Source organism: Pogona vitticeps, chromosome 3 (assembly GCF_051106095.1).
Source record: "Pogona vitticeps strain Pit_001003342236 chromosome 3, PviZW2.1, whole genome shotgun sequence".
NCBI classification, from domain to species: domain Eukaryota; kingdom Metazoa; phylum Chordata; class Lepidosauria; order Squamata; family Agamidae; genus Pogona; species Pogona vitticeps.
In genome coordinates, this window is record NC_135785.1 from 93,524,952 (window position 1) to 93,536,694 (window position 11,743).

General features: G+C 48.7%; 1 protein-coding gene across 1 annotated transcript; it reads right to left on the reverse strand.

Annotated features, from left to right (window-relative positions):
* Window positions 1-2,216: 2,216 nt before the first annotated feature.
* NEUROG3 (neurogenin 3) lies at window positions 2,217-2,966 on the reverse strand. Its single transcript, XM_020807961.3, has one exon. The coding sequence runs from the start codon at window positions 2,964-2,966 to the stop codon at window positions 2,253-2,255; it is 714 nt and encodes a 237-aa protein (XP_020663620.3). The 3' UTR covers window positions 2,217-2,252.
* Window positions 2,967-11,743: the final 8,777 nt, after the last annotated feature.

Genomic DNA, 11,743 nt, shown 5'->3' on the forward strand with positions numbered 1-11,743 from the left:
ACATCTTTCATCCCAAAATGGTTAAGTGCAGTGAGAGGTAATTAATCTATGTTAAGTGCTCTTGAATACATACCCAATAGATTATTGGAGAATGGGTTACAAGGGAAGAGTTATCCATCCTTCAAGACATGTTTATAACAGCATTTTAAATCAAAGGATTCCCACTGTTAATTTTACACCTAGCAGAAACACTGCAAGAAATGGATTGTGTTAGCTGCAATCAATTTAAACACTACTGGTTTTAATGGGACTATTCTAGGTAGGAATAACATCAGATTTAGCCCAAGGGAGTGACTATGGTTTCTAGAGTGGTTTCTATCTCACATTATTTCTTTTACAAGGGTTACTCCAGAGTGGCTATTCCAGAAGCCTAGGGCAAAACTTCTAACCACAAGAAAATTTCTACTGACAGCAGCAAATGTGGAGCAAATGCATCTGATGTGGAAACCTCCAGGCTTTTCCCAATAACTTGACAAAAAGGAAGCATCATATATTCCCTTTTGTTTTAATGGGTGGGAAAGATGAGCACATGATGGCTTGGCTGGATTATGCTCTCATGTTTTACCCTTAACCTGTTGTTCACACTACTACCCATAGTGCAATTATGTCACCTAGACCCTAGACAAAGCCAAAGGGAGGGAATCACAACACCAGAAAGGGAGAGGCAGGGATCTATCATGGTTCAGCTGGAGCGAGACTATATGAATCACGGGCCACATATGGAGAGAAATACAGTACTCTCCTTTTAAGGCTGCAATGTAATATACAATACAATAATGCTGCAATTCAAATATACATTTCCTTGGGAATAATTCTCACTGGAACTTATTTTCGAGTGACTTTCACAGGATTTTAGGTTTGGGGTTTTTTTAAAAGAAATTTCATGGCACAAAGGTGTATGAAGCAAAGGAAGTCAAACACACACAGAAGCATGAAATGTCTAAGACACCTGCTATAGGGGAAAGGGGTTGCCAGCTGTTCTGTCGTTTCAGCTATTCAAAGGCTTTTAATGATAAGTGGACCTCACTGCATGGGTACATTAGGGAACGCTCAACATTGAAGGACATATATAAACAGGCTGGATAGCACAATGAGTTAGGTACCTGGCTGTGGAGGGAGAGGGAGTTCAATCCCTCACTGTACCTTGTAGAAGAGTACAGTGAGGGCCAAGAGTACAGCCTTGGACCAAATTGCACAGTCCCAGGGCACCCTGGAAGAATGTTCAATAACTTCTAAGTTTTCTGTATTTAGGAAATCCTGGAAAGGGTTACCATAAGTCAGAGTTGACATGTTATGTCAATGAAATAAAATATGTAGACACACACCCAAAAAGCTAAAGAATCATGATATCACAGGCATACACCATCCAAGATTTGCCTATGATACAAAGCTAGATTTCATTCTGCAATCATCACTTTTGTTTGGTACCATCTAAAACTCAATGCTGCCATTTGAACAGTAGGAAAATGCATTTTTCTCCAGATTGTACTACATGGCAGAGGAGGTCAAGTAATCTGAATGAATTTCCTTCCAGCATCGGGAGGGGAGGGAGTGATGTCCAGGTTCCATCCTTCCAGAAATTCCTCCACCGCAAAGCCGGTCTTCCCTTAGGAGTGGGCTGTGCTGCGGTTGAAGGCTGATGGGTGTGAGATACATAGCCCAACACCTAGATAGCCATAAATTGTTCCCCCATCTGAGGAGATGAATTTGGGGAGTGCTTCCCCCCCAACCCCAGTGTGGGCTGATTCCTTGTCACCAAGCCAGGGGCAGTGGGGTCCGCAGGCCCATTTGCACTGAACCTCGCCTCAGCTCACTAGTAGGGCCCACCTCAGCCAAGGGTGTAAAGCTGTCATACATTTGATGAATTTTAACTATATATCTATCCCATTCTTTACATTATTTTTTGTTTTGTTTTGTTTACCCCTCTTCCCAAACAATAAAGGGGGGGGCTCGCACTGTGAAATGGCCCAGGCCTCATCGGAGCCCTCATCTGAGCGGGCCTGCTCGTCCATCGCGTGCCAGGCGTTGTCTGCGGCCTCCCTCGTGGCCAGAGCGGAGCGGGGTCGGGGGAGAGTGCAAGGCGAAGTGGCGGGAAGCGTCCCACTTAAGGCAAAAAAAAGGTCGGGGGCGTTAGGAAAAGGGCGGGCGCTCTCCGGTGTGGCCCGCCCGGGGCCAGGCACAGTCTGTTGGGCAGCCTCGCCTCGCCTCACGTCCGAGACTCCGGGCAAACATGTCCGAAGGGAAGGCGGCGCTCACATGAAGTCGGCGAAGGCCGCGTGCCTGAGGCAGCCTGCCGGGGCCCCGCCGCCGCCTCCTCCGGGCGCCTGGAGGAGGCGTCCCCCTTTCGTGGACTCGGCAGGGCTGAGGCTGCCCTCTGGCGAGGCGGGCGAGTAAAGCGAGTCCCACTGGCCGGGCCAAAGGGCCAGGCTGTCGGGGCCGCCGCCGCCGCAGGTGCCGAGCGACTGGAAAGCGCCCTCGGGGCTGGGCCCGGCGCCCAGGACGCTCTGGTCGGCCAGGCGGAGGGTCTCGGTGAGGGCCCAGATGTAGTTGTGGGCGAAGCGCAGCGTCTCGATCTTGGTCAGCTTGGCGTCGTCGGGGAAGGTGGGCAAGACGCCGCGCAGGGCGTCCAGGGCCGAGTTCAGGTTGTGCATCCGATTCCGCTCGCGGTCGTTGGCCTTCATGCGGCGGCTCCTCTTGGCCTTGCTCAGCCCCAGCCCTTCGCCTTTGCCGCGGCCCCGACGGCCTTTCGCTTTCCTGGCAGGACAGCCGCCTTCCGAGGGCGAGGGCGGCCGCTCTCCCGTCGCCCGCTGAAAGCGGCAGGGCCTTGGAGAGGTAGGCAGGCTGCCGGCGGCCAGCGAGGGCGAGGACGAGAAGGAGCAGGCGTCGTCGTCGCAGATGCCCGAGAAGACCGGCTCTCCCTCGCTGGTCCCCTGGGAGGCTGGAGACGAGGCCGTCTTGGGAGACATCCTGCAAGGGAGAGGAGACGGCCGGAGGCCACCTTAGTGTCCGCGTCGAGCCAGGGGAGTTTGGGGATCGGGCGGGATCACTGGCGCAGGGGCAGCCCTGGAAGGGCACCAGGACGTGTGGGATCGGGGAGCAGGGGGCGGTCAAGAGGAACCTGCCCATCAGCTGAAGGGCAAGAGGTTGGGAGGAGAGGTGGGCTTGAACGTGCCCCATCGTGAAATTTAAGAACTCTGTTTCTGCAAAGAGAGCCCGGGGGGGGGGGGGACAGAGATGCAATCTTAGCCCATGAACATCTTTGACAAAACTTTTGACGACGCGCGCGAGAAGGAGATCACCCGTGAGCGTACCTGCAGCGCCTTCACCTCTGCCCAGGTCCTGGGGGATCAAACTAGAACAGGAACAAGAAGTGACTTCTGTGGGTTCCCACGCGCCTCAAGGCAGCCAGCCAGACCTCGAAAGACGAAACAAGCAGATCTCCTTACCTGCGCGCCGGTGGCGAAGCTCTCGCCTCCGGAGGCTGCCCAGCTTTGCTGTCGGAGAAGAGAGCGCTTTTTCCCCCCGACGGCTGCAAAGTGGAGGCTGCCGCTCGGGCACACGCCTGCCTTGGGGCCCCTATTTATAGCGCACGGAGACAATGCGGGATTTCCTGGTCTGGGCAGCAAGCAGCAGCGTGCGGTGCATTCTCGGTCGGGTCCTCCGCCTTCCTCGCCCCCGCCCCCGTCCGCCCCCCCCCCCCGCTGCCCGTGCCCGCGCGCGCCCTGTACAGTTTTGGCACGCTTGATCTTATCAGCCCGGCTTGGAGCGTGCCTATCTCGCCACCTCCTGCTTGGGAGAAGCCAATCAGCGAGCCGCCTCCGAGCCGAGCCACGCGAGCCCCTCGCACAGCTGGCAGCCCCACAAAGACCGGGGGGGGGGTTGCAAAGATTTGGCAGTTCCCACCACCTCCTTTGCTTCTGCAGCAACAGCAGGAGCTCCAGGGGCACTAGGTGTGCATGCTAAAGGCACAACTTCTTTGGCTTTAACTGCTACTGATGATGATGATGATGATGATGATGATGATGATGATGATGATGATGATGATGATGATGATGATGATGATTCCAGGGAGACAGCTGCGCAGTGAGAGCGCTGCGTGCCTTAGAACGGGTTTCAAAAAGAGAATTCCTGAAAATATTCCTTGCAAAAAATGCTTGCTCTTAAAATATGCTAAGTTTTTTTTTCTGTTTTCACTTTCTTGCTATATGGGGTCCGGTGGCTTCGGTATGATGGCGACCCTATGAATGAATGGACTTCAAAAGGTACTGTCATTAAGAATCTCAAGGCTGAGGCTTCTTTGTTATTGAATTGGTGCATTTTCAGTTTAGTCTTCAGTATATCCAAGGCAGTACAGTAACAAGCTGATCATTGGAGATAAAATAAATGGGAAGACACATGGCAAAAGGAGGAGGACTTGGCTGAAGGCTGCAGAGAGAGGCTTGGATCCAACCCCACATCCTTGTTTAAAACCAGTGCATCCAAAGTCAAAATACCCATGGTGACCTTCTAAGGTAGGACAGGAGGAGGAAGGAGGAGGAAGAAGAAAGCTTGGGAAAGGTACTTTTCTGGGCTACAGCTCCCAGTATCCACCCACATTTCCTGCTCTTTTGGTTGGTGGAGTCTTGTCCCCAGATTTTACCCATTTCGTAAGATGATCAAAGGAAAAGTCTTTAAACTTTACTTAGTCTTCTCTATCATAGCCACACAAAAACAGAGATATACATGCACATATAGTGTACACACAGTGAGAGTGTCTGAAATAACACCCCTGTGAGCAGAATTCTTGCAGGGATCAGTGACAAGTTTTTAGACAGTTGGATGCCCAGTGTAGGAAGACTAAAACCCTGCAAGGAATACATGTATTTAGCTCTGCAGCAGACTATTGCCTAAAAGGGGCATGAAGGCAACAACTTGCTGCTTATATTTATCTCCAGAATTGTGACCTGCTATTCAAAAAGTTACGCTGCTCTTGAATGTGGAGGTGCCATTTAACAGCCATAATTAATTATCACTGATCTTTTTAATGAATTTGTTCAATTCTTTTGTTTTTGTTTCAGCTAATGGCAATTCTAAGGTTTAATTATGTGAGATCTCTCTCTCTCCCCGTCCCTCTTGAGGAAAACAACAACACTGTTCTGGGGAAATCACAGAAGTAAATTCTGAGTCCAAAACAGTAAGATGCACACCTACTGGATTTTGCAAATGGAAACTCAGGTTGGAATTTTGAATCTCGTACTGGAGGATTTTTTTTTAACACTAACATTTGCGTCAGGCTAGATATTAGCATGCTCGGTGGAGTAGTGAGGGTAGCTGACCAAGCAGAATGGTACAACTCCAAGCTCTTGTTCTACATGCAGTCCAACACAACAAAGCCTATTTTAGCCACTAAATACTGTTTGTGGAGGCAGAGGAAGTCAGCTGTTATGTTTGACAGCAAGAACCAGCAGATTTTATGCACAGTCTCTTTTGAGCATAAACAATCTATCTGGTCACCATGTATGGCAAGGGCAACATTACTACTGAAGGGTGTAATTGGAATTTGTGTTTTTAGTTGATTACTAAACATTTGGAGCTTGGACAATTGCCAACCCCAAAATACCAAAGTCCAGTGCAATTGTATAGGCAGAAAACACCTTCCATAAGTTGAAATCCTCCACACATTCACCTGGGAGTGAGTCCCACCAAATGAATTTGACCTTGTTTCTGAGTAAAACCTGCAGAAATCTGACTGCTTGCAGTGAAGAATGATGGGTTCTGTGTAACTTCAAAGCTAGTATAATCTTAAACAATTCTTAGACATTCCTCCAATAAAAGATTTGTCACTATCACCAACATTTATCTCCAGTTTGCTCAGTATGGCTTTTGCACAGCAAATGATTTTATTCACAACTCTTGCTTTCTAGTTGGACCATCCACATGTGCCCTACACATTGCCCTACTGGAGTTTCTGAAGGTAGTCCAGACGTGTCCATCAACCTACATGGCCTGTGTAGCATTCACCATATGAAAGGGGTGGGGGCTGATCCATTAGGCCAAGTGAGGTCCTATCCCATTTCAGGCTCAAGCTAACCTCAGTGAATCTACTCCCACCTGCCTCTTTACCACTGGCAGAGGGTCATGATCCCAGCTATATCCCTCTCCTGCTGTGTGTATGGATAAATATCTGTGTCTATGTACATTTCCATGTTTGTCCTGATTGTGCCTGTAACCTTGCCTCTACCTGTCTCTGCTGGGCCTCCCACCCTAGCAATTACAGTGAGCACTAGCCCACTGCTGTATGAAAGTGGTTCCCATAAGCCCAGAAGCCACTGGCAATGGTGAGGCTAAAAATATTGTAAATAAATAAATAAAATTTTAAAGTAAAATAAACAAAGGGGGAAATGCAAGCCAGCATCTTGTCTTTTTCCAGAGCTTTTTGCTGAGCTCCCAGAATACCTGCTCCAAACACAAAGTGGAAGATAGGTGTCTGGCACATGGGGTGCATTATGTGATTGTGTAAAACATTAGAACATTTTTATTCTTAGAAAAAAAATATGTTGAATTAGATTAGGGATGGGAAAGGTACAGAGTACCAGATACCATCAGCCCTAACCACCATGGCCAATCATGAAGGGTCATGAGATTTGCAGTCCATCAACATCTGGATTGCCACCAATTTTCTCTGCCTGAGGTAGGTGGATCTCTGGTTTGATGCAATGAGATTGTTCTTGCCACTTTCCCAAGGGAAGTGTCTCTTGGACACACCACCAGAGAGTCTTCTAAACAACAGTGGAAAATGTGCCACGTAGAAAATTGGAAACATTACAAGTTGTTCCTTCTACTGCAGTGCAATGTGATGTATGTTATGCAAGTAGGAAGCAAAGGATCTTGGTGTTGAGAAGTTGCTTAAAATATCTTCTTTGGGAAACAAACAGTCTAAATCTTGTCTACTCAAAAAGAAGCAACGTTTACTTAAATGGAATTAAAACACAGGTCAATAGGATTAGGATTGCAGCCTAAAACCCCCTGAGCCGCTTTCACTCGACTCCATTTACTCTCTTTTTCGTTGATGTGATTCTCCCCTGTTGAAAAAGGCAGCCTCCCTGTCCTTCCTCCTTCTCCCTCTCCCTCCCTCTCTTTCTCTCTGACTTGTAAAAGCAACCGCTAGATTTGAGTTTTGCATAGACAGCTTGTTTGGGGGAGTAAAAACCTTTGGCCAAACAAGCTAACTGTCAGGAAGTGTTTAAAGTTAAACATGCATATAAGTCAGGAACAGAAACAAAGGCGTTGGCATGGTGCCACGGGCAAAAGATGCAACCAGAAACCAAAGGAAAACGCGTCCGTGAGGACCGCGAACAATGGAATGCGGGCTCAACAGTTGGCTTTCCTCTGCGCGCACCTGCTTCCAACCTGCGCCGCTGAGGGGACCTCCGTTCCCCTGCTCAGAGGGACGTGAGGCTCGTTCTGAGGCCTCCTTTGCATTCAGAGTGGTCAGATAATTACCTCTGGAAACACAAGAATCAAAAGATTTTATTTGGCTAATGGCGGTGGAAAAATAATTCTACCGCAAAAACTCTCCACCAGTTTAGTAAATTAAAAGCAAAACAGACAGCCTCGCCGAAAGAGGGATGTCTGAGCTGCCCACAATCCCGGACGCATCCAGAAAGGAGGTGGGTTGAAGCAGCAGGACAGCCTGGATCTTTAGTAGGAAGCTCGTGTTCGGGACTCTAAAGTCAAAATATGGTTTTGATTTATAAAAATTGCCCCTGACCAAAGAAAAGGAAGAAGTACTTCGGTGCGCAAAAATGACCCCGGGTTTTTTGCGCAATTGCTCCTCCAAACTTCGGGAGCTGTCACTCCGCAAGTCGGATTTTCCTGCCTCAGAAGTGAGCGACCAATTTGGTGGGCTTTTCTCATGCTTGGAGGGCTCGGGAGAGCTGAGATCGGAATGGGGCTGAAATTTCTGGCAAGCCCCAAGGGCGAAATTGGGTGCCTTTTCTGGGTTCCATTTCCCTTCTCCAAAACCATTCCCAATTTGGCGGTGGATTATTCCCGGACTGGAATCTGTCAACGATCCCTATGTGGAAAGCAGTGGTGCTGAAACAGCTCCTTCTCCTGAGCTCGAACGGAAAACTGTGGCATACTGCCGTTTGCTTGATGCGACAGGTAGCTGGAGGGCCCCCAGGTGCCCCTTTACGCACGGCTCTCTCCAAAAGCGCAGGGGAGAGGCAGAGTTTAGCGGGAGGCTACTGCATTTGGCGACAGCCGTTAGGTTCCCTTCGCTCGCTCGCTCGCTCGCTCTCCCCGCTTCCAATAAGGGATCTGAAAGGCTCGTCGTCTTCTCTCCCCTCCCCCCCCCGGAGATTGAAAGTGAGGTGGGGGAGAAAAAGAGGGACTTGTCTTCCCTCTCGAAATTCGCGTGCCCTTTTAGATTTGCAACAAGGGAGCCGAGAGGGAGGGGGAAAGCCTGAATAGCCCTGGCAGATTTTTCTGCTTGCACACAAATGGATGACAAAAATCTGGTGAGCGAGTTACCAACCCCTTAGACTGCCCACTTCAAACGTCCTCCAAACAAAAGCGGAAGAGGGAAAAGAAAGCCCCACCTGGTAGCACTGTTTGCTAAAATAATAATAAATAGATTTCGTTTAATAAATAATGACAAGAGATTGTAAAGTGGAGTGCTTTGGGGAAACATTAATCATGAGGCTGGGGGCAGCCATCACCTGCTCAGGAAAACAAGGCGACCTTATTGTTAGATCACCTTCCCTCCCTTCCCCTCAAGCCTCCTCCCTCCCCTCCCCTTTGTGCCATTTTTTTCCGATAACTTCTCTCCAATCACCACCATTGGCTGGTCGGTTCTGTTTACTCATACTTAGCATAACAAGCGCAATATTACCACAAAACGTGATAAAAATCGACCGGGGTGAGGAAGGGGGGGCTGCATTGGCTTCTTCCTCACACCTGTCCGGGCAGCTTGCATGCCTGGCTGGCATTAAATGGCCCTTCCAGTTGGGGCCCTTCTGGCGTTTACATTGGCCTTCCCTTCTGCTACTTTATAACAGGTTTACTGCAATCCCTATCGCCCCGTCCTATTTGTCTTATTTTATTGAAACCATATGGTAACCAGAAGAGCCGAGCATCCCACCTTTCGCCTGCCAGGCGTCAGGGAAAGGTTTGTACAATCTGGCCTTTTGCTTTGCAAGGCGGCCGCCGCCGCGACCAACTGGTGCTGTTTAATTTGAGGAGGACTTGTGGAGATAACAGGGCCCGTCTGGCCTCCCTTTCCCATATGCACTCCCAGTGTCAATACAGGCAGGCACACACACACACAAGGACACAGGGTGTGGGTGTGCGGAAATCAGAGTAGCATCAAGCCTTTCGAAGCTCGAACGGGTCTTTCTTACGCATTTTGGCCAGGGGAGAGGGCCGCCAGGTGTGCCTTTCTTCGGCTAACCCAGGGCGCATGTGGAACTCTTGGGAAAGGAGAGACAGGCAGACACACCACACACACATACACACGCGGACCCTCACACGAAGCAAGGAAACGGAGGGCTAGTCCAAGATGGGCAGAGCTTTATATTTACACATGCACGCACACACAAGACACGCGCCAGAGTTCCCATTCAAGCGAGCGACAAACGGACCTTTGAGAGGAGCCGAGCGGCGCTCAAAGGCCGGGAAGGTGCAGGCGCGCAACCGAACACCTGTTGCGCCCACGGAGACTTCTCAGCGTCTCGCTTTCCCCCATCTCGCCCTCCAAGGCAGGAGCTGGTGAGGAGGGGAGGCCTCAGCCAGAAACCGTGATTTGTGGGGCCATATGTTGAGCGACTGCATATGCATGCTCTTCAGAAGCCCATAGAAAGAACAGCTGCTGCTCCCGACGTACCTACCCAACGCCGGGCAGCCACCTCTTTGCCTCCTCCTCGGTTTTTCTCGCTGCCTTACAGAAATGACACACCCCCGCTCGTCTTACTGAAAACAAGGAGTCTTTGGGGAAGAAGATACTTTATTGTCTAGAACGACAAATGTCCTTTATTCCTCCCTTTCCCTTCTCAACTCCATCACTCGCCAGGCGTGTGCTTTGGGGACGCAAGAAGGCGCCGCGCAAAGTGCACGAAGGGGCTGCTCAGGCCTGGAGAAAGAGAACAGCTGAATAGGGACCAGGTGATAGGATGAGTTAGGGAAAAACTCACACACACACAAGAATCCACCTGTCTCCACTGGTAGCCTTGGGTTTCCATGTGGAAAGAAATAGTTTCAGAGTGGAGGGAAAGGCCAAGACATGGTCCAACAATGGGGAATTCTGCTGTGACCTGAACTTAGGATCTTTAGCTCCTACTATGCTTCTTTCTTCAGCTGGAAGTCTTTTGGAAGAGAATGATGAGTTCCTAGCCTTGGGATTAGATAAGCAATGCTCTTCCTTTTATGTTGGTCACCTGCTTGTTTGCTTGCTTTCCTGTCCTAGCAAAGGACAGATATTATCTTGGCTATCCTACTTGGGAAGCAGCAGCTCCAAACACCCTGGGGCTGCGTTGCTCCCAAACTAGTCTCCCATGGATAGTTTTGTGCCGGCCAGAAAAGGGGAAATCCTTGGCCCTCCAGATGACTTCCACTTCAGCTTTCAGAAGCCTCATCTAGCTTGGTAAGGGATTGTGGGAGTTGCATTGCAAAGCAATGAAGCAGAAGGCCAAAATGTTTCCTGTGCTGGATTTAGCCTTCTGTGACAAAGTCCTTTCTCTGCAGTAAGAGGCACAGTGCTTTGGAACCAACATAGCTGATACGTGAGCTAGCATTTAGGCAGAGATGGAATCAGCTTTGAGTCTGTGTCTCACTGAGATACTGGTCTGCAAATACAGGTATACCCACCGGTGGTCTTCCCATTAGAAAAGTGAACACAGAACTGCACCAAAATCCCACGATCACAAAAAAAAAAAGCTCTTGGGTAGCATGAAGTTGGAAAGAGACTGTTTCATTGCAGCAGCATGGCAAGAAACCTGTTAAAACTGATTTCTGCAATTGAGGAACATCCTCTTGGGAGTGATAAACTATAGCAAGTTAAGAAGTCAATCACCCAGTCTGGCAAGCTGGAGCAGAGATCTGTCCCAGATAGCCAGTCCTATGGTTAGGTAATGACTGAATGGCCGCAAGGGGGGTTCATTACATGGCAAGGGGTGTTACTTTAACTCCAGGTGTGGTTGGCTACTCCCATCTACTTTATCTGGACATTTTTGAGAGCCCTGAAATTTTTCACTGATTCCCCAATGCACTGAGATTTGATCATATTTTACAAGAACAGAAAAACACAACAGAAGGAAGTCCTCACAAAACAATGTGATTGAGATGATATCTTGACAAACAGAAACTCTAGAAAATAATGGAAAATCCCTATATGTAGTCCTAGAAAGAGTTCCTCAAAATGAGGTAAAGAAATTGACTATTTTCCCAAAGAAATGTCCGTTCTTTTAAAAAAAAAAAGATGGGAAACCTACTAAGGAACAAGCCCTGTTGTATTTAAATGACAAAGAAAAGTTCAGTGTGTTACTCTGTTAATTTTTTAAGTGAAGTTAACCATTGTGGATGTTTTTACCCCTTTTTCTTTATTTTGCCTTGCTTTCCGTTCTAGATTCAGACTTTATTTATTATAAACTTTGCCTACTGTATCTGGATTTAATGTTAGCCATATTGTTTTTTGTTTGTTTGTTTGTTTTTTGGTATGTTACACTGTTTCTTAGATGATTGTGGTACAAGTGCGTGAGTGGACACT

Excerpts from the sequence above, each read along its gene's own strand:
- NEUROG3 (XM_020807961.3), bottom strand. The coding sequence starts at position 2,966 with ATGTCTCCCAAGACGGCCTCGTCTCCAGCCTCCCAGGGGACCAGCGAG.